The sequence below is a fragment of the Python bivittatus genome, unplaced genomic scaffold, assembly GCF_059951505.1.
Source record: "Python bivittatus isolate LINGU-HERP-01145 unplaced genomic scaffold, Pbiv_v1 ctg000210_np1212, whole genome shotgun sequence".
Taxonomy (NCBI): Eukaryota; Metazoa; Chordata; class Lepidosauria; order Squamata; family Pythonidae; genus Python; species Python bivittatus.
The window spans coordinates 10,737,704-10,760,981 of record NW_028277053.1 but is presented as its reverse complement, the minus strand read 5'-3'; the positions used below and the strand labels follow the sequence as shown (position 1 = coordinate 10,760,981).

General features: G+C 39.1%; 1 protein-coding gene across 9 annotated transcripts in view; it reads right to left on the bottom strand.

Annotated features, from left to right (window-relative positions):
* Window positions 1–5,739: 5,739 nt before the first annotated feature.
* Window positions 5,740–23,278, bottom strand: part of ENOX1 (ecto-NOX disulfide-thiol exchanger 1) — a 394,509-nt gene continuing 376,970 nt past the window's right edge. For all 9 annotated transcript variants that reach the window (XM_088139475.1, XM_088139474.1, XM_088139470.1 and 6 more), the window contains 3 exons: window positions 12,920–13,022; window positions 8,794–8,879; window positions 5,740–6,669 (listed from right to left, as the gene is read on the bottom strand). In XM_088139475.1, coding sequence (XP_087995601.1) covers window positions 6,538–6,669; window positions 8,794–8,879; window positions 12,920–13,022 — 321 coding nt within the window. In that variant the 3' untranslated portion in view covers window positions 5,740–6,537. The remainder of the gene's footprint in view (window positions 6,670–8,793; window positions 8,880–12,919; window positions 13,023–23,278) is intronic.

Sequence of the window (23,278 nt, the reverse complement as noted above, 5' to 3'; positions counted from 1 at the left end):
TTGACAACTATATCCTCCTGCCACTAGTTCTCTTGATTTAATGATTATTCCCCTTGATGATTTTCCAATAATTCCTGGTATGTCAACCGTTTGTCCTTGTCTGCTGTTTCTCTTCTATGATATGGTTCTTGAGCTGAGATCCATAACGGTGTTTTCAGGCACAGCCTGGCTTTAGATCTATTCCATATTCCCAGTATGACATGTCTAATAAAATGATTTTTAAAATCCACATTAGCTTTAACATTATCGTACCATAAATATCCACGCCATCCAAACCTCAGGTCGTGGGATGGAGCAAAGTAAGACAGAATGTGAAGTACAGTTGTGTACCGATGATGAGCATCTAATTGCTAAAGTATATAAACCTTTGTTGAAATTTGAAACAGAGTGTCAGAATCCTCGCAAAATATTAATCACACTAATTACTGGCTTGGCTTTTTCTTCACTTGCTTTTTCACTTGCTTTGGTTCTGCCATTAAAGGACATGGGGCGGGGGATGGAAGGTTATGGGAAGATGAATGGAGGAACGGACCATTGGAGGCAGACGGGCCCTTATCACAGGCAATGGAATACTCAAGGTCATGCCAACGGGAGAATGTGAGAAGACTAGGGCGTCAGGGGGCGAGGGGGAGAAAGAAAAAAGGTAAAAGCAACTTTTGGTGCACGTGGGCTCAGTCTTAGCAATGCTTTGGATCTGTACACTTATTCTCAATAAATGAACGTTCTTTTGGAATCATGAATGGTTGCCAGGAGAGTTACTGGAATTGATGTAGGCGTCAAGTCATTACACAGAGGAAGAACAGATAAAATGTATGATAAAGTGGGCTAAGAATTTTGGTTATAATATATAGATGGATCAATGGGAAAATATGTGGTTGAAAGGGTTGAAATTTACATTACGTTATGATCTTAAAGAGAATTTTTATAAAATGATGTATTGGTGGTACATGACACCAGAGAAATGATCTAGACTGTATAAAGGCATTCCAAATGTATGTTGGAAATGTGAACAACATGAAGGAACATTTGATCATGCTTGGTGGACATGTAAAAAAGCCAAACAAATTGGATTCAAATTCCTACATTGATACAGAGGATTTTAAAGATTAATATTCAGTTGAAGTTAGATCTTTTCCTTTTAGGATTGATGGATAAACAATTAGAAAAGAACCATGGAATATTATTTCAATATATGATTACTGCGCTGAGATTATTACGTATATGCACAAAGGTGGAAAGATTTGGCACTATCCACTGTGGAGGAATGGTTGGTGAAATTGACAGAACTTGCTGAAATGGACAAACTAACTTGTTTGATTAGAGAAGGGTCATTACTAACATTCATCAATGAGCAGAAGCCCCTTATGAACTTTTTGCGTGGGAAAGAAAATGATTTTGTGGTTTGTGGTTTTGATGATTAGAAAGAATAGGTTATAGAAAGAAGGGAATTATGATGAAATCGGAGAGAGTGGTTTGATTAGAATTGTATGTATAACTGCCAAGAGGAATATTGGAAGCCATATATATGAAATATATACATTTCATGCTTTCTGTCTTTATTTTCTTCTTTTTTCTCTTCTTTTCTGTTTTTTTCTTTTCTTCAAAACTTACTTTGCTGTATTTTTTCTTTTTTTCCCTTTCTTTGAAAATATTTGTTATCCAAATACTTTTAATTAAAAAATTATTTTTATTAAAAAATTATTCCAAAGCTATTTTCTCTTAGGAAAAGGAAACCCATCCTTCTACTGATATAATTTGGGGTGTGTGTGTGTGCGGGGAGAATAGAATTAGTAAATGGATATAATTAAGTATAAAATGCATAGATCAGTGTTGTCCAAACTTGGCCACTTTAAGATGAGTGGACTTCAACTCCCAGAATTCCCCAGCCAGCATGTGGTAAGCTAGACTGGGCTAAGCTAAACAGTCCTTGTGGCTGCCAGATCTAGGAACCAAGTGTAAAATTTGTCTATAAGCTATAGCAATGGCTGGCTGGGGAATTCTGGGAGTTGAAGTCCACTCATCTTAAAGTGGCCAAGTTTGGGCAACACTGGCATAGATGATAGAGAGTGTCATGGCCCAGGCTCAGGATTCAGATTCTGAACGTGACTGTGACCCTGACCCTAAAGAAGCTGCTTGTGGAATGTGGAACCCATGGAATATGAACCTCAAGAAATGCCAAGCCAAGAGTCACATGAAGCTGATCGGGGACAGGCAGCACCTGGACAGCTGGAGCAGGCAGATGAGGATAAGGTAAGGCTGCCCAGCTTCCACACCAGATGTGTAGAGGGCAGGGCAGAGCAGAGACGATCTATGAGGCTTCTTTCCAAGCAAGGGAGTAAATCTCTTGATTAATGACAGCTGGCTGCAGCCTGATTTAAGAGGCAGCTCATGTTCTTTTGCTGCAAATAACTGTCTGATTTCCAGTTCTTGTGTGTGGAGTCTGCTGGTGAAATTCTGACCTCTGGACTGGCTGACAACCCTGAACCGGCTCTCAGATCCTTGGGCTGAATATGGACTATTCATCTGCATGCTCTTGTTAAAAGCACATCTTTCAGGCAAGCTACTGTTAGAGACTCCATTCTGGTTCGCATTGTTTTGTGATCTCTTTGACCTTGAGTAAACTGTGAACGACCATAGCAACTGTGTGTGAGTGAGTAATTGAAACCAGAAGCATGACAGAAGGAGATGAAATTATGAAAATGCTTAAAGCACATGGATGGGATATTTGGTAGCAGAACATTCTGGATTTCTTTCAGAAAGAAAAATAGCCCTAAACCTTTTCCAACCACTCCTGCAATCTGCAACTTTGTGAAAAGTGTCCACAGTCTAGTTTTGTGTTCCAAAGGAATAATCCAGATGAGAGAATGTAGAATTTGACGACAGATCCCAGAATATCTCAGAATGTATTTCCTAGCCCCAATGGATTGTTATAACTTTTGACACCCTAAATTAGTTATCTGGGGAGCAGACAGAAACACCTGAATAATCTGGAAATGACAAACCTTATTGTGCTTTGCTACATTTCTTACAATTACCAACATACAAATTTGAAAGGCATTTCCTATTCTCCTATTTATTTTTCTCCTCTTTTCACTGGCTTAATTTATCCTAATTGGAATAGGGTATTTTTTAAATTAATTAATTAATAGGATATTATTTTTTCCTATTTGGAAAGTCCCTCATTGTGGATTATTTGAAATTGGCTGTAGCTGCACAGAATTGTTCTGCCTCAAATGCATCTTCAGGCCATCATTCAAGTCTTCTGAGGTTGGGGACACCAATCAGCATTGCCCTCAAATGCAACCGATGGAAAAAATTTGCTCCCCTGCCATCTTTTCAATAAGTAGTACTACAACTATTTTCTACAGAGAAGCTGGGTTGTTAAGTCCTCTTGTCCTCTTTTCACTAAGATGTTGTTTCTCTCACATGGTCAGTCCAAGAAGTGCTCCAAGTGAGGAGGATTTCAGTAACAGCCCCACACTTCTTTGAAGGCCAAGCTGTTTAAAATGTTAAAGAACAGAAAATGAAAGATCCTTCTGGCCACTTCATACATTATTATTATGACTGTTATTGCTATTAATTAAACTTGTATGCCCCCAGACTCTATACAGTGCTGTATATTACAGTGCATTCGGAAAGTATTCAGACCCCCTTCACTTTTTTCAATTTTGTTATGTTGCAGCCTGATACTACAATTGTTTAAATTCATTTTTTTTCATTAATCTACACTTAGTACCCCATAATGACAAAGTGAAAACAGAATTTTAGAAATGTCTGTAAATTTATTACATTTGAAAAACTGAAATATCACATTGGCATAAGTATTCAGACCCTTTGCAGCAACACTAGAAATTTAGCTCAGGTGCCTCCCATTTCTCTTGATTGTTGCTGAGCTGTTTCTACACCTTGATTGGAGTCCACCTGTGGTAAATTAAATTGATTGGACATGATTTGGAAAGGCACACACCTCTCTATAGAAGGCCTCACAGCTGACAGTGCATACTGTATCAGAGCAAAAGCCATGAGGTCAAAGGAACTGCCTGCAGAGCTCAGAGACAGGATTATTGTAAGGCACAGATCTGGGGAAGGCAACAAAAAAATTTCTGCTGCACTGAAGGTTCCCAAGAGTGCAGTGGCCTCCATAATTCTCAAATGGAAGACGTTTGGCACAACCAGGACTCTTCCAAGAGCTGGTTGCCGGGCCAAACTGAGCAATCGGGGGAGAAGAGGCATAGTAAGAGGTGACCAAGAACCCAATGGTCACTCTGACTGAGTTCCAGAGATCCTGTGTGGAGATGGGACAAAGTTCTAGAAGGACAACCATTACTGTAGCCCTTCACCGATCTGGGCTTTATGGCAGAGTGGCTAGATGGAAGCCTCTCCTCAGTGCAAAACACATGAAAGCCCGCTTGGAGTTTGCAAAAAAGCACCTGAAGGACTCTCAGGCTCTGAGGAACAAGATTCTCTGGTCTGAGGAAACCAAGATTGAACTGTTTGGCCTCAATTCTAAACGTTATGTCTGGAGGAAACCAGGCACCGCTCATCACCTGCCCAGTACCATCCCAACAGTGAAGCTTGGTGGTGGCAGCATCATGCTGTGGGGGTGTTTTTCAGCAGCAGGGACTGGGAGACTGGTCAGGGTTGAGGGAAAGCTGAATGGAGCAAAGTACAGAGATATCCTCAATGAAAACCTGTTCCACAGTGCTCAGGACCTCAGACTGGGCTGAAGGTTCACCTTCCAACATAACAGAGATCCTAAGCACACAGCCAAGAGCTTAGGGACAACTCTGTGAATGTCCTAGAGTGGCCCAGCCAGAGCCCTGGCTTGAACCCTATTGAACATCTCTGAAGAGACCTGAAAATGGCTGTCCACCGATGGTCCCCGTCCAACCTGATTGAGCTTGAGAGGATTTGCAAAGAAGAATGGCAGAAAATCCCCCAATCCAGGTGTGCAAAGCTTGTCGTGTCATACCGAAAAAGACTTGAGGCTGTAATTGCTGCCAAAGGTGCTTCAACAAAGTACTGAGTAAAGGGTCTGAATACTTATACCAATGTGATATTTCAGTTTTTTCTTTTTAATAAATTTACAGACATTTCTAACATTCTGTTTTCACTTGGTCATTATGGGGTACTGAGTGTAGATTAATGGGAAAAAAAATGAATTTGAATGATTGTAGTATCAGGCTGCAACATAACAAAATTGAAAAAAGTGAAGGGGGTCTGAATACTTTCCAAATGCACTGTATATAGTATAGTGAAGAGCTGTACAAATTAGGGCTACGTATAGCTCAAAAGCCTTGGATAAACTTTGAATATAAACAGAAGAGGTATGTAGAAGTATTGTATATCTGCCCGGAAGGTAAACATATAACGCATCAACTATATTTCAATTACATGTAAGAATATAAATTGAAATTAAACTTTATCCTAGTCCCATCCACTAATTTTTGGAGTGTAACCCATGGTCTGGTAAAAATTATGCAGCCTGGTGTAAAAAATGAAGTGAGCAACTCCTTTGCACTTCCACATTTCCCAAAAGGTGACCTACAGCGTATAGTGACTGAACCATCATAGATCTACTCTGAGTGGGATGCCCAAACTCATTTCCAGCAGGATTTTGGGAGGAATTAGTTAAATCCACAATAGCAATGTGGCATTGTAGAATTTATGGGAGGGTGGGTGGGTAACAAAATAAAGAAATAAAAAAAAAAACAGCTTGTAAAAGTCCTAATATGGTAGAAGTCCTATTTATTGAAAAAAAATTAATATATTTGCTATAAAATCTGTAACAGTAATGCAACTGGATACTTATTTTCAGATACATAACCCTGAATGTTACATACCAAATACAATACAGTAACACTGCCTTCCTCTTTATTTACACATTTATGAAAATTGATATGCGATCCATGTTAAAGGAACTTAGAATGGAGAATAGTTACATTAGAAAAATAATATTCTGCATAAAGCATTCTCAAAGAATCCAATCACATTTTTTTCAGGCCTCTAGCAATAAGGCAAAAGTCCCTGGTATAGCAGATAACTTAATTTACAAAATACAATAACTGTTCAAACACATCTTCAAGTTTGCTTTTGGTATACTTGTTCTCACTATGAAATCATTTTTGTCTTCTTACGAAACGGAAAGACTCTTAGGTATGGAACTGGAGGAAGATCTACCACATCATACACAGACATTGCTGGAGCTTAGTAACCAAGAATTCTTCTTCCAGTTGGCTCAAGTGAGCTAATATTAGAAGGAGTGTATTTTAAATAATGATATCATTATGATTGTAGAATTGTTTTTGAGTTTTCATAGGAAACATTTCAGGAGGGCTTTTTTTTTTCCTTTTTGTTTTGGAACTGGCACACAACTACATTTTCACAAGAGGACATCACAAATGCAACTAAAACCAGGTTTGGAGCACTTTGGAAATGTATAAGCCAAACCTAATTCTCCTCCTTTAATACTTCAACTCGCCTCTGCCGTCGTGGTCCATAACATTTTCTCCCCATATAGCTCTGATCCAACCAAAGTCAAGTTGTTTTAATTCCTTCGAAGGCACAGAACTTCCACCTTTTCTCCAGCGTTGCTCCAACACCAGAAAACTCTTGCTTAAACATGCGTGGAAGCCTCATCAAAAGCATTTCTATTTCATTCGCCGAGATCTAGGGAAGGATAAACAAAAAAATACAGGAGACATTTCTGTGATTTCAAGACTAACAGGCAAGATCAATTTTCCTAGCACCTGAGTTATTGTATAAAGCCATGAGTACCATTTTTGAATTTATGTTTCACTTAAAGATGTCAACAAAGTTCTCCAAGAAGGACTTGGAGGGCTTATGAAAAGCTGGCAAAAACAAGAAGTAACTGTTGCAAGCTTTCATGTTATGCTACAGATTAATCAATATAAGCAGAATAATTCTTGAGAGGGTTTCAATTCCAAAAGATCTCTCTGCCATTCCATAGGTGGGGAAAGAAAGTAGTTGCTCTTCCTCCCTTTTAGTATTTTCATTGGTTACTCTTGACAACGTAGGAAAAGGCTCTTGGTAGCATGGGGAGTGATGCTCTCTGTAAGTGAAGGCTGGTAGGTATGGGAAAATGCATTTCCATCCTTCAGGGCTTTAAAAGTGATCCAGGGGATGAGCAGAGGAAAAAGAGCTTGGACCATTTGCCAGTCAACATTGTAAGCAAGAGACGGTTAGCTAACCATCTCTCTCAGCCTTTTTTCTGTTGGGAAACTGAAATAGCAAGAACCAGAAAATAAAGATCTTGGGAAGCTGGAGCACATTTCTAATCAGTGCCCCAAGGAGATGCAGGTTAACTTGTGACCCATCCAGCTAAATGTATGGAGATCTTCCAAGTGCCTGATAAGGCTATGTCCTGTGAACAACCTTCGGAGTTTATCAAACTCCTGAACATACAGCTGGTGGAGACCCATGACATTATGGATGCTACCAGAGAGGAGACAACAAAGATAAAAAATAAGCAAGGGGTAACAAAGATGATGGTCAGACTACTCAAGGTATTAAACCAAAATGCGGGCTAAGATATATCAAATGCATTGGTTAATTGTTGTAAAATGAAGAGAGAAGAGGGGAGTGTCCAATTACATGACCAGATTTTGGTCCCTTAATGATGCAGCTAGCATTCAGTTTGTACTAGCCTTGAGAAATGCATCACTTAACTATTTCCCCTTCATTTTCTAAAATGCCTCGAGAAAGAATTTCTGCTTGATGCTGGCAGAACAGCAGAGAACTCTGTGATCATTCTGCCGAACGCCCATCATGGATAAATGCTGATTGCTTGGCCATATTTTTCCCTATTTCAAGTAACATACTGAGTGAAATTGTGTTCACATTTATTGCCTTTCCTGGACAGAAGCCTTTACCCTTTTTGTGTTCAGTGTTTCTCTTGGAAATTCTAGTAGGAAAGACCGATCAACAATATTAATAACATCACCTACTGTCTATGGAATAATGGTTGTGCCTGAATTCTTATTTTGTTGCAAAAGACACATGTCTCCGAAACACACATTTTCCTGAGGCATAGTTCGCAGTTGGAACAACAAGAAGAAATACTCATAGTATTCATCATAATAAAAAAATGTGGATAACAGTTTCACAGTAACCTACAAATGAACTTATCTAAATCTAAAATCAAGATAAAATCTGCCAGGTAACTAAAGATTTATATATTGGAATTGGAGGACCGGGGAAATGGGTGTATTTTCAGTAAACCTTTCATACTCAAATTTCCAACTGTTATTCTGTTTTAGCTAAGAGCAGTGTAAATTGGCACATATTTTTATTTGCACATGTTTTTAGGCTTCTGTTAACTTGGCTTCAATAAATCTTGTCCTCTAACTTCTGCTTTATTCTTCAAACTCATGGAAACTTCTGAGAACTCCTCACTTCTGGAAAATTTACTGACAGTGAGACAAGGAAGTAACAGAGGCTTTTGCCCAAGCCAACATTTTTACCAAGTTATAGATAAACGATCTGTTATGCCCTGGATTTAAATACAGTAAGGAATGAATGGCTGTAAAATGGTGGGAGTGGATCAGATAGCTCCATGGAGGATACCATATGAATCCTCTTAATCATATTCAGGATAATTTAGGATTATTTTTCTCCAGGAATTTTTTTTAGCATCAATAAAAAGCAGGAACCAGGGTCTAAAGCAATTTTATTTGCATTTTGTGAATAAGAAGGAAATTGGAGAATCTGCTGCCCACATTATCTCATTTTTTCTTGACTTCAAAACGTAACAAAATTATAAATCTAATTTACCCTAGAGTCCAGTTGCTGCATATATGACCAAAGATATTCAATATTAGCTCCAAAAGGATGAACATGAAGGAATGTTGATATGATACCTGCATTAAAATAAAATTAAAAAAAACCTGTGATCAGTTCTTTAGACAAAACAGAATATGACAAAATGATTATTGTACATAAATGTATCTGAATTTCATTCAAAAGTCAGCACTTATGTTTCTGAAGCAATTCACCAAGAAGATGCATTTTAACCCAAACCCTTGCTTTCAAGAATGATAAAAGTTCATATCCAAGTGACCAAGAGAAAAGAAGGAAAACTAATTAAATTAAAGACTTTTTGGAAGCATTTTTTGCAGATTCCAATGTTATGCTTGATTTGCCAATAAAAATTGTAGGCATTTGAATAATAAAATTCTTGCTTTTCTCTTCTTTGGTGGCTCTTGTTATGAACATGTGTTGACTATCAACCACATTCAGAATTAGCCTGCCTTGAATTTTCTTAATAAAAGAAAATTATTTCAGCATGGGTTGTATTTAATCCAGATTAGGGAGCAAACAAAACCACATTTTGCCATTTGTATTTTTCCATTTTGAAAACGCCTTGCAGATAAGCTGATCTCATGCAACAAATAGAAACTAACATAGATGACCAAAGACTTAAAGGGAAAAAAATTGATCATAGCTTTCTTTCCCATAGGTAAACTCTGCCTCTCTTTGCAAGAAATGACGCACCTGGAGATACAAAGATTTTTCTTCAAGAAACTAGTTATGGTCTTACAATCTGATATGGCTGCTCTTCCATAATTCCCTGAAATTAAGTTTTGTGTCTAAATTCATAGCTTCTCAAATGCAATCAGGTTTCCTTTCTGATTTCTCTGGAAGAATAACTTATTGGCACTCTTTTCTGTTCTGTCTGGCTTCAAACCATAACAGAAGAAAAAGGAAGGGATTCCTGAATGGGTGACTTGATTGAGGAGGATGTTTTCTTCTGGAAATCAGGAATAGACCTCCATGATGGTCATGTTAAAGCTTCTTTCCCCTCCAATCTGCTGGTAGAAAAACCAGCAAATCACTCTCCCAAACATGGGAGTGGGATGAGGTTGGGCAAGCATAGAAAGATGCTTAGAATGACCAGTTTAAGCAATCCTCAACTTGCCCACCTCACAGGTATGGAGAGGTGCATGGAGTGAAGTGGGAGGGGGAGCCTTGATGCTCCTGTGCAGTGCAACTCTTTTTCTGTGCCTGTGACCTGTCAGCCAGACTATTTCTAAACATAGATCTAGTGCTGTTCTGAAAGAATGCTAAACCCATAGCCCAAAGTGGCCTGGTGGACAGGCATAGAGGAAGGGTGAAGTGGGAGGTAATAATTATTCAAAGTTCTGCAAGGGAATGGCAGTGCTAGCAAGAAGTGTCTACAAAATCTAGTTCTGATCATATGGAAAAGTAGCCAATGGATAGCTACTGAGAACATACAACTGGCCTGGAACAGTCTTCCTCATGACCTACAGGGCCACCAAAGCTGGACTGAAGTGGCCCTATAGGTCACTACTGCCTATAGACACTACTGCCCCCACCAAAGTAATAAAACATAGTTAAAAGTATAGTCAAGCATTAGAAGCAGTGGAAAAAGTTCCTGTGCAGAAACTACTTCCAGCTTTTGCAAGTTACAGAGGAGGCTAAGAAGCAACACATTTCTCATGAAGCCAAATCAAACCTGCCTTTACAAGCATAGCTGAAGTATCAGGAAACATGGCAAAGGAACTCTTGAAGTTGCTCATTAACAAGTAGTTGATGTAAATGATAGCCATCAATTCTAATTCAGTATGTATGCATTTTAGGCACATGAAATCCAGATTCAAAATGGGTCATTTTTGAGAGATCCTGTGTCTTTCCAAAATGAATTAGGTTTCCCTGGCAGCTACAAATGACCAGGACATGACAACCGACATCAGTCATCTTTTTTCATGATTGAACATATCCATTTCCCTTGACTTACTTTCTAGTCTTATCTTCCTCCATATTCATTTGGTCAGGCTTCTTCCCCAGCAGATTGGACTTGAAATAATTAAAACTTCTCCCTTTTCACCCTTTCTTGACCATATATAATTTTATAAATCTCAATCATGTCTCCTCACAAGGATCTTTATTCTACGCTAAATAGCCCTGACCGCTACATCTTCTCCTTATACAGAAGGTGTTCAAGCCCCTGATCATCTTAGTTGTCCTTTTCTGCATCTTCTCCAGCTACATGATATCCCTTTTGAAATGTACACACTGTTCTAGATGTGGTCACACCCTAGATTTAAAGAGGGGCGTTATAACATTGGCCCTATTTTCTCAACAGGGAGCAATCACTCAGTCCTTCACAACAGGTAAGCAAGCAACATTGTGACAAACTCTTTACAGTCATATTCAGGATATGATCTTTTCAATTCACACAGTTCATCTTTGCTCCATTGGGCATTACAGATCCCAAGTTCTGAAAATCCCAACGATGGCTACTCTGGATTCAGAGAGCATAACTAATGACTGCTTGGATAACAAATGCGCCCCAGGCAGTAAAGTGGTAGCTTATGAGTGCTCATTAACTAAGGTTTTTGACCTACCATGTCATACAAATGCAGCCAAACATTTGCTTTGAAGGGCTATAAAAATCTTGACAGGTTGCCCATATAAATAAATAAATGATTTCTTTCTTTTGCTTTCTTTGTTTTTCATAGACGGAAAAAGTCAGTGGGAGGACAGATAAGTTTCAGGGTGGTGACAACCTTTATAGGAAGAGAGGTGAATTTCACCTCTGTCTTTGTCTCCCCCAATAATAATATATCCAACATTTTTCAGGCAAAACCAGTTTTTGAGTAGGCATACTAGTTTCGAGTGATAGCTAGATAAGAGGATTTGCATGTGAACTGGCTTTAATTTAATTTGATCAACCATGAACCATTGTGGAGAAAGCAAATTAAAGTTCCACACTAACCATGTTTGCTATCCTCCCTTTGCACTGCTCACCAGGACAATCTCAACATTTTATCTGCAGTCTCAAAATTGTCTTTAATCATGCCCGGGCTTTAGAAGTTTTAGATCTGCAAGGTTCTCCTGTTCAAATCTTCCTCATCTTTTATCAAATGCTTTCTTTCCCTTCGTGGTACATTCAGCAGCACAGAGAAATGTAATATACATCACTGATAATGTTCACACAACCATAGGGTAGGGTAGATGAAAACCTATCTCTTATATTGTTCTTCTTCCAAATACGTTTTGGTTCTAGTACAAAAGTTCACGCACCTGTCCTAGCATAATTGCTTCGTTTTGTAATGGGGCGTTTACAATGTCTCGTATTTGCACAGACTGTGTCACTACAGAATAGAGGATTAGCAGAGCCAGGTCAGATCAAGCTATTTTTTACTAACCAAATTAAACGTAATGCTCCGTGTATGCAACATTTATAGAACACTGTATCCTCATCTGCCCTTTTAAAAATGGTATGTTTCTTCTATGCATGTGCAGCTATGGGTCAAAAACTGGGCAAATGTCCATCTTCCAGGATACGTCCTGAAAATGACTGCCACATTTTAGCAGTTGTGTGAAAATATGCTGCTAGGATTGTAAGTCATTACATCATTAACACTAACTTGCCATTAAACTAGTGGGTCCCATCCTGTAGTTAAGAGAGGATTCATCAGAAGACCGTACATCCATTACAGCAGGTTCCAAGGCACAGTTTTAAAATGCAGCACTTCCTTAAACATAATTGAATGTTTTGGAACGCTTCTGTGAATCTTGTTGCTCTGAAAACCCCTTTCCTGAATCCCTGCAAAAACTGAAATGGATACTTTTGTGGATGGAGCTGAAAATCCTGGAGGAAGTGTGGGGTTAATCAGATGTTCACACCAAATCATTAAGACACACTTGCGATTCTTCCATCAATGGCTACATTTCATTGATTTTTGAAAAAAACGGTTTGGTTCAGAAACATAGTTTTATTTCCTACAGTATCCAACATAACCAAATACAGGGGCCTCCAGCACTTTCTTGGGCTCTCACAAATTGAAATGCAGAATACTTCCAAGGCTGATTATTCTTCTCGAAGCCACAAGCGATATTATGCTTGGAAAAGGAGTACAGAGAGTTGCCTTACCTATCAACAGAGCCTCTTTCTCCGATTTTAGTGGTTGGCTTCGCTTCTCTGCATTTTTTTCTCTGTCTTGGTTGACCAATGGCACTGTCAACCCATTGATTTCCTATAAAGTTTAAAAACAAAACTGAATAAAACAGGTGCTTATGTGGAATACATCCATGTCAATAGGCACTGCTGGCGTTCTTCCTCTATAAAAATAGGACATTACTTTAATTTACTGCTACAGGCAAGACAATTATAAATTATTGATCTGTTTCCCAACACTCTGTAATTCCCAACTGGATCAAAGAAAAAAAAGCAGTTTTGTCTTTCTACCCTCTTAATTGGCTATAGCTGAGAAAGGTCCAGATTGAGCAATAAAGGAGAATTTCTTTATAATCTGCCATTTCTCCAATAAAATTGACATCTACCTTGGATTATTCTAATCTCAGGTGTAGTATAAGCTAATGGATAACAGCATGTACTTTTTTTCTTATTCACTGTTCTTGCAGTAGGAAAAAAAAATTACAGAAAGAAATAATTTACAATCTTGTGGTGAAAATCACCACTTTCCATGGAATGACACATCTTTAGTAAAAAACAAATGATTCCTTTCCAAAACAGCCCAGTGACAACGTTCACTGTTTGCAGAACTCAGCACATACCCTTTGAAAGATGCAGATAATTTCATTAGGGTCAGAAAGCAACTTAACCCTTTGGACTATACTTCATTTGGACCTGACTCCATCAGGATTAAGCCTCAGATGCTTTTATCCAGACCAAAAGTCTGACATAAAGTAAGGATGGTGCTAAATTGTTATGAGCTTCAGTGTTCACAGGGAACCCACACGCACATATAGTTTAGGGAGTGTTTGTGCAAACACTCCCTAAACTATATGTGCAAATACTTTGACAGAGGTGCTTTGCACCTATCAGGAGCTGCTTCTAAAGATGTTCAGTTGACCTAGAAAAACACAAAGCTGCTTTCCAGATTTGAGGAGAGGTCCTTTGTATGCACACCCACACATTGCAAAGCCTCTCTTTAGAAGCATTTGCACAGTCCTTTGGTTCACGCAATTGTTGGCACCAGAATGCTTGCAAAATACACTAGGGCAAAATGAAGGCAGTACAAATGCAAGTTTGCAAGTGGGTTAAAAGAAAAACCCAGAAAAATGGGTCAGGAGCCAGAAATAAACTGACCCTTTAAAAAACCAGGCTTCCTTAGGAAAATGAAAAGGACCAGTAGAGGGGAATGATCATGGCATCTCACTACAGATGGTCTCCTTTCAAGAAAACGGGTCAGGGAAATTAAGGAGGGAATACACTGAGTACATATATTGTTGTTTGTCAAATGGGCAACAGCCAGTAAGAAGTCCTGTGTAAATGGCATAGGCCTTCCAGGATTGCAGCTGGCAACTATCAATCAAAGTTGTGTGTAAGAGTTGTGAAGCCTAGGGATCAAATCGTTTCTCCTTATGAACTCCTTGGTAGACTTAGACAAGCTAATGTTTTCACAGCCTCAACAATGTAGGCATAAAGATTAATGAGAGATGTCAGCAACCTGGAGATCCCTTGGCAAGCAGCTGCATTTAGGACTGCAGGAAGTTCCTAAATGCCCTTCACTTCCACCAAAACTAGGTGGATCCAGTGAGTAATGGATCAGTCGATATCTGGCCCGTGTCACCTTAGTATTTGTATTTATGCTATTTTGTCAGTTGTTGTTATATTTGTTAAAATTGCTAGAAAACCTTTTTTATTATTCTTTGTATTGGTCTGTTGTCTTGCATGAAACTTTTCCTAACATGCTAGTTCTGCATGTAACTTCTCTCTACACAATTCTTGGTGCAACTATTTAAAGTCTAAACTATTTTAGGGTACCTCTTAGTAGGTAGATTTGGGGGTGGAGAAAGGGCAAGAGGACTTTCTTCATATTTTACCTGATCTTTTATCTGTAGGTTTAAATAGTTGGAGAAACAAGCTTAGATAACTTAGCTGAGCAGAAATAAAGATATATTAGGATAATCCAGTTTTTCAAAAGAATTGTATCTCAGATTTTCACCAATTAATCCTTCAAACAAGCAATACTGAATGATATCTTAAAGAACATCAGTGTTGCTGAAGACAATTATGAGTTAGTAGATTGAGCAATGACATTGACTTTCTACATCTTTCTAATCCAAAGTATGTTGGATGAGCAAAAACAGTCTTGATTAGAATTTCTGCTAGAGAAGAACTCGTTCTTGCTTTTCAGAGAGCAGATGGCCCCTTACTATATGGTCGCAAACAAGAACATACAAACAAGATGTAACAAGAATAGCTCTACATGCTTCAGAGTACCAGAGTTCATGAAAGAAAGTAAATCAAAGACAGTGTCCCTTGTCTGAAAGGAAAGTTAAATACAGAAATCTGGGAGCAGGGCTGTTTTTGAAGCAAGACCCTCCCAGTGACATCCATCTCAGGAAAAGACGCTTGTCTGAGTAACTGGATTCAAGCATTAACTCACAAACTCAAACATTTAAAGGTTATTTATGCATGCAATTTTTAAAAACAAGCCTTACTTTCTCCAGAGCAAAGAAAATGGAACAGCAAAGTTATTTTGCATCAGGGTGGTGTTCCAAGGAATTATGACAAGGCTAGCCCAAAACATTTGGGTGCTGAAATGAAGGATAAGAAGATGCCATGTCTCATTCCACACAGGTCCAGCAGCTAGAAGACTAGCAATTGTCCGGTATCCCAAAGACAGGGAGTGGTTGGTGGCGGAACAGAAAAGGCAGGCCCGTGTGGCATGCGACTTTGTCCTCAATTCTAATTCCACCTGGCTCACTTACTCAAACACAAAGAAGAACAGGGGATGGGTTTCATCTGTTCTCTTGCTCTCTCTACTATCTTCACCATAAAACCACTGATTAGTGCAGTCCTTTTTGAAAGAGTTGTACAGACTCTGATGAACCGTCTGTTTAATTAGCCTCTTTGCCCAACACAAAGAAAGTGGATTTTGCTGGCTCTGCAAACACGTATCAAGCAGATGCCTTTTGCACTGCATGCTAAACTTGCTCAGGTTTAATCTTGGGTTGCTTGTTTCTGTATGTGTGTGTCTGTGTTGAACATTTGCTTAATTTATGGTTCAATATAAGCAGTCTAGAATAAAACCCAATTTCCATGTGAACCTATAAAATCCAGTAATCAATTTAACTATGTTGTGTGAGCGTAGCTGGTCAGTGCCAATGAAATCAATGGGGTATGATATTGTGGTTCTCTTAAGCTCCATTGAGAAACTAGCTTTCCTGGTGTAGGACCTTCAGGTTTAATATGCAAGTGTATAAAACATAACTATCTGTTATGGATTTACATTTTTTTTACAGCTCTTATCCCAGCTTTATTATTTATAAACAACACAAGGTGGCAAACACACCTTGTACTCTTTCCTCCTCCTCTTTTCCCCACAACAACATCTCTGAGGTGAGGTGGGCTGGGCTGAGAGAGAGGGACTGGCCCAAAGTCACCCAGCCGGCTTTCATGCCTGAGGTGGGACTAGAACTCACGGTCTCCTGGTCTCTAGCCTGGTGCGTTCACCACTAGACAGACTGGCTCATTTGATGTAGAATATCCCAATGCCTTTGGCATTATAAAGTAAGGTCAAGTACATAGTTATTTCAAAAGTCAAAAAGAATAGATCACCAAGTACTAGAACCTTTTAGTGTCAAGAAAAAAAAAAGAGGGAGGAGGATTTCAAGTAAATTGGAAGTATAAAGCACTTCTCCATGACTGCTGGGTCATGAAGATCTCCTAAAGAGGCCTACACATGCACCCACAAGAAGCAAATTTGGTTTAATTAATGCTATTGATTTCCTCCCACATAATAAAGTTGACCATCCTCCAAACAAGGAAGGGAACTGCAAGAAGAATTAGAAGGTTGTAGCGTGGGATCCATATCATGCAATGAGAAAGGAGAAATTGTAAGAAAGAACGAACAACCGTTGATGGCAAGGCAGGAAAAATTAAATCATGTTAAGCAAGGTAGCAAAGCAGGAACATTAGATGTGGTTGAGGTAGAGAGGCAGAACGAAATCGAAGAAAAAATTGGGCCAAAGCAGAAGAGTCTAAAGAATGAAGTGGCTTGCAGAGGTAATAATACATTTCTGACCATTCTGTGGTAATAGACAATAGGCCATGAATAATTAGGAAGAAAGAGTCAATAACATGCAAAGCTATTTCTGGTCTTTGTACAGAAGGTGTCCAAACTGGCTGTTTTTGATCAGAAAAGTCTTAGGGTAAAGGAGTCCAATCTCCATGCAGCCCTCAACTATACACCAGCCACCCCAAGAGCTGACAGAGAAATTGACATTTTGGATTCCTTGCTGGGGGGAGATGAGCAATTTTAAGAGCATTTTAATAAATGTATTTATTAGCTATATGTCCCTTTTTCTCCCAGGACCTAAAATCCTATATCTAGTATGCCATCTTTAATTTTATCCACACAGCAGTTTTGGGAGGGCAGGTGGGCTGTGACAAAGTGGCTGGCCAAAAGTCATCTACTGAGTTTCCATGGTTGAAGGTGGACTTGAACCTGGGTCTCCTGGTTCTTACCCATCACATCATACAAATTACCATATTCCTTGCAAAGATTTAAAGAACATCCATCCATCCCCTTAAACTCATCTAACTTCCCCAACACACACACACACACACACACACACACACACACACACACCAGGGAAAAAAGTCAGGTATACCTATGACATCATTGCCTTGAGGCAAAGTGGTCCCTGGGCCAAAAGGTTACCCATTCTTCTCCTACAGTATGAAAAACGTCTTTAGCTGATTCTGTTTCTGTTAGCTAATTTCCTACTTACAGGAAGTATGTTTCAATACCAGAGAACATAACATTGTGATATCTTCCATAAATTCTGAAGTAATACACTCCATTCTACAAACTCATAACTTGCCTCTCATATTTGCATTTTGTTCTGCTGGATGTAAAACAGGACTTTATCTTACCTAGCCTTGAATCAATACTTCTCTAATTCTGTGACCTATAAAAATCTGACATGGAGATAAATATTTACTCCTGGATTGTTGAATGATATATTTTTTTCTGTGAGTATGCATCTGGGATCTCAGATATAATACAGGTAAAAATCTAGCAAATACATAAATATTAAACCTAGTTTTTCTGTAAATGTAATTTTTTTAGGAACCAGAGTGGGTATTATATACCTGCAGCCATCAAATTATTATTATTATTATTATTATTATTATTATTATTATTATTATTATTATTATTATTATTATTTTGGTTGGTTGCACAGTTAGCCAGATGTTTAGACCAGATTTGACACTTTAATCCACCTATCGAGTCCTTCCCAAGGACCTGGGATAGGCAGATGTTGTTGTTTGATGGTGTTAAAGGTACTGTTGCAGGATGTCAGCTGTTCCAAGTAAAGCTGCCTTTTGCAATTGACTGATGGTGATTTTGTCAATGCTGATGGTGTTCAAATGGTCCTCCAGATGTTTTGGGATTGCACCCAAGGCGCCTATTACTACTGGTACTCTCTTTGCTTTCTTTTGTCATAGGTGTTCTACTTCTATTGGCAGGTCTTTATATTTTGTGGTTTTTTTCAGTTCTTTCTCTTCTATTCTGCTGTCTCCAGGTATTGCAGTGTCCAATATTCAGACTTCTTTGTCTTTCTTATCAACAACTGTTAAGTCTGGGGTGTTGTGTTATTTTGCAAAATCAACAGTGCAGCTTCTTTATGGTGCGCGACTGCACCCTGGCATAACATTCAAACCATATGAAAAAATACAGATATTCTCTACATGTAGAAGTGTCTCCACTGTTGTACTTAAACTTGAGACTGGGCCAACTAACACTGAAGCAACAGCTTGCCAACTAATCATATCTTATTAGCTTAGCATCTATCTATCTTCCATGGAGCTTCTGTACCTTCTAGTTTGTGCTAACTTTAAATCTAGATGATATATAGTAATAACTAACTATTGTTTCATACAAATCATCATTTCCCCCCATTTCCTTCTAAATAGGGGTTACAATACCAGGCTCAAATTATCCTACTTCAGACACATTATGTGAAAACCTAGCTTTCTAGAGAAGGCTCTCATGCTGGGAAAGGTGGAAGGAAAGAGAAGAAGAGGATGGCCAGCAGCAAGGTGGATGGACTCAGTTACAGTGGCAATGAGTGCAATGTTGGAAGACCTGAAAGACCAGGTTAGGGACAAATCGTAATGGAGAAAATCTATCTATGTGCTCACTAGGAGTTGAAACTACTTGATGGCACAAAATCAATCATCAATCAGGGGTTACAATAAAGCCATGGAACTTACTAAACAAACGTTAGAAGATACTGAAGTTCAGCATAATTTAGCAGCAGCCCCCAAGTTATATCTTCTCCTCCATGAGTCAAGGGAACCACTACCAGGTTATTATCTATCTTATACACATTACCGATAGGTGGTAAAATTCTAGAGCATGTTTTATGGAGTCCTACAGGGCTATACCTTCCCCACTCCTATTTAAGAAGCTGCTGGCACCAAGTCAGGTATTATCAGTATGCTGATGATATTCAGCAATATATCTGAATCCATGGCTGTCAAGGTTCTTTCTCAGGATTTGGAGACTGTGGGAGTCTGGATGGGGAGAAACAGGCTTAAGATCCCTTTTTGCCCTTCCACTTCTCTCCACCCTGTATTTTTCCCACCATGGAAAGTTTGAGCAAAAATATATCAGTTTGGTCCAAACTCTGTTTATATACTTTGGAAATTATGTAAGTGGTCCAGAATGGAAACTTTGGAGACACCAGGAAGCCATGTGAGCCTCTCCTGCCCTCCCCCCAGCTAAGAGTAGTCCAGCAGACCATCTCAGACAACAGTAGAAAGCTTAGCAGATTTCTGTATCCTTTCCACCACTAAATCCTCACCTCTCATTTCACCTAACTCAGATCTTTGCAACACCCAGCCCACAACTTAAGACAGCCTATTGGCTGTATATCTCAACCTGAGGGAGATCCAATATGTTTCCTGTTAAGCTGTGGGACAGAACAAATGGTGGTGGGAGTGGTGGGGGTTAAGATTATCAAGCAGTTCGCTACCTTGATCTGGAGTAAAGCTAGATCTTTGCCCAGATTGGCTTCCTTGACCCCATGGTTCCTCTCAGAAAATACCATAATGCACTGGTTTACTCTCTAGATGATTTAATATAATACTAGCTTTCATTTTGGCTTATCTACATTCTAGCATAGCTGAATGGTGCTTGAGATAGATTAAAATATTTTCAATTTCCTTCCCTGTATCATTATAAGATTGTTTTCCTTTGGCACTTCTTCCTTGTATCTCATTTTCCACGCCAGCACCATGGAAACACTTTAATAAACAACTACAGATGTCAAAGTGATCATAAAACAAAACAACTTGAGTATGAAATATTTATTCTAAATGAAATGTTCTCAGATCGTATGAAAAACCTATTGGAGCTTCCAAGAGCAATTAAGAATAATGATTAAAGATAGGGGAAGTGTCTGAGAAGAAGTCCATCACTGCCATCAAACTGTAAACAACAGAAAGAGGAAGATATGGGACAAGGGGTGGCCATTCATATAGATGAACTAGGCAGATGCATAGGGTGCCAAGCTGAATAGGGCCACAAATTCTGAAAAAAATCAAATAAAAGAATAAATATTTTTTGTGGAAGTTCTAGCTACATGGTACCCCTAGGACTGGTTGGTGGCTGCTTGTCTAGGTACTCCATGGTGTGGACTCTCCGAATCCATGCCATTTTGAGGTCTTGGAAGTAGCACTTTGAAGAACACACGAGTTTTCTCATGGCATCATGATGCACCAAACCCATGGCTGTGCTATAGCCACACAGACTTGGGAGAAAATTAGGAAGGAAAGAGACTATATACATCACAGAAATAGTTTGTGTAGCTGTAAGATAAAATATGGTACTGGTTAAGAAAAGGGGAAACATCACCTCTCTTCCCAGGACTTGAGAAACAATAAACCTGGTCAGTTCAGCCATAAAACATTTTGAGGGTCAAGGAACATTAATAAAACCTGGAGAAATACTCAGAAATGAGCATAGGTTCTGGGAACAGCTTGTTATAAGGATAGTCCTTTAACAGGAACTTTCTAGAAAGAAGCCATGTTTATGAAATACTACCTCTTTGTTCTCTCAAAACCCATCATTGTCTTTGTAGCCCTGCCCTCATTCCCTCATAGTTCTGCCATAATTACCTCACACCCAACGTGCTGCCATATCCAGGCAAATACTTTGCCACTGTACCCAATCACATGTATGTTCTAACCTTATAGGTTAGAACAGTGTTGTCCAAACTTGGCCACTTTAAGATGAGTGGACTTCAACTCCCAGAATTCCCCAGCCAGCCATGCTGGCTGGGGAATTCTGGGAGTTGAAGTCCACTCATCTTAAAGTGGCCAAGTTTGGACAACACTGGGTTAGAGGGTTTGTACAGTGTTTGTTTGTTAGAGGGTTTGTGTTTCTGCCCCTTTTTCTATTAATTTTGCTGCTTCCAGAACCAAAATCACCAATCCGTGCTTTGGTGAAACTGTGTGCTGATCACTGGTTTAAATGAACTCTTGGGGAAATTTGTGAGAGGAATTTCTCCTACCCAGCCATAGAAAACTTGTGTCACACCAGGAAAATGTTCTTTGGCTGATTATTTTAGAGCCATGGTCACAAGATCACAGTTCAGACTGTCCTAACATCTCAGTATTAAGGGTTAACAATTTAGCACAATCAACAGCAATGATAGCTGACTAAAGAAATATTTATATAGAGTCTATCACAAGGCAATAATAACCTTTAGATTTTTAAAACTTTTCTAGTTGGAACATCTCACCATCTGCAAGGTTTTCTAACTAATGGCCAATTAAAACAACTATTCTATTCTAACATTTATCCTCCTTTCCTTTCCTTTCCTTTCCTTTCCTTTCCTTTCCTTTCCTTTCCTTTCCTTTCCTTTCCTTTCCTTTCATTTCCTTTCCTTTCCTTTCCTTTCCTTTCCTTTCCTTTCCTTCCCTTCCCTTCCCTTTTTTTAAAAACAGGGAAAGGAACCATAAAGTTACTTATCAAGAACAATTCTGAAGCAGAAAGAGCTTCATAAACCCTTAGGGAAAATTCTTTTCAACACCACAATTGGAATAGGTAGGCCAATATTCACTGTATCTCTGTTATGTAAAATATGAGCAAAAAAAAAAAAAAAAAAAGGAGGAAATTGTCAGAATCCGCTTCCTTATTCCACTTTAAATAACCACTCAAAGATTTTCTAAACTACAGAAGGAATATCTCTGTACTTCCTGGCTGATGAGACACTGATCTTGCACTGACTATGAGGGTATTTGCTAAATCCAGCTTGTCAACTGTATCAAATAGGTACTAATCCCATTAAATGCATTACAGGCCACTAATAACCATGCGGGAACTAGGCAATCCTTTCCTCTCTAGACATTTTGATCTGCAAACACTCAGAGACAAGCCTCAAGGGATAAAGGATTGTAAACTTCCCTTATTAATATATGTAATTCTGTAATTCACTTTCTCCAACAAGTCGCCCAACATATTAAATTAAATATCCAGTATTTTAAAGAAGTATTTGTCACAGTATGCACTTCATCCACCCATCCATCCTCTTCATTCCTGCAGCAAATGAAACCTTCCCAATTATTTATTATTAATAGTACTCTTTGGGTATACCTCTCTATTTCTCACCTACAGTTCTCTGGAACCATTTCCAAATCCATGACTGTGGTCATGCAAATGTTGGGGAACAAAATGGAAGAAAGGAGCCCACACCTCTTTCCTTTGGGACATGCCAACAAAGCCCATGGCTTAGCTTGAGGTGCCTTCTTTTGCATCCTCTTTCAGGGGTAGTTTGTCCTTCACCAAGTGGTTTGCTGCCCAGCAGCCTGGGGAGAAAACTCCTACTCCTCTTCTTTCTGGTCTGCCTCGGTCATCTTTGGAGCAGTTGATGGGCAAATGAAGTGGGAGGAAGGATGGCCAAGTAGTACTGATTAGGGTTTTCAGTTGACAGCATCAGCTGATGGTAGAGCTGAAGCTAAATCAACAAGGAACTGCCTGATATTAAGTTGGACCATTAGCCTGTCTAAGTGAGTGGCAGTATCAAAGTGGATTTCTGAGAGAGGGAAAGAGAGAAAGAGACAGAGGGAGGGAGGGAGGGAGAGTTCTTTTCTAGTGTACCATGAGATGCCAAGTATTGAACTGGGAGCTTTTGCTCTGTATGCCCTGACAAAATGGGAAGATGTTGGAAGAAGAGAGGAGGTCTAGGTTCTGGCTTTGCCTTCCCTGTGAGTATGTACAGAACGGAAGAGAATTATATCAAGTGG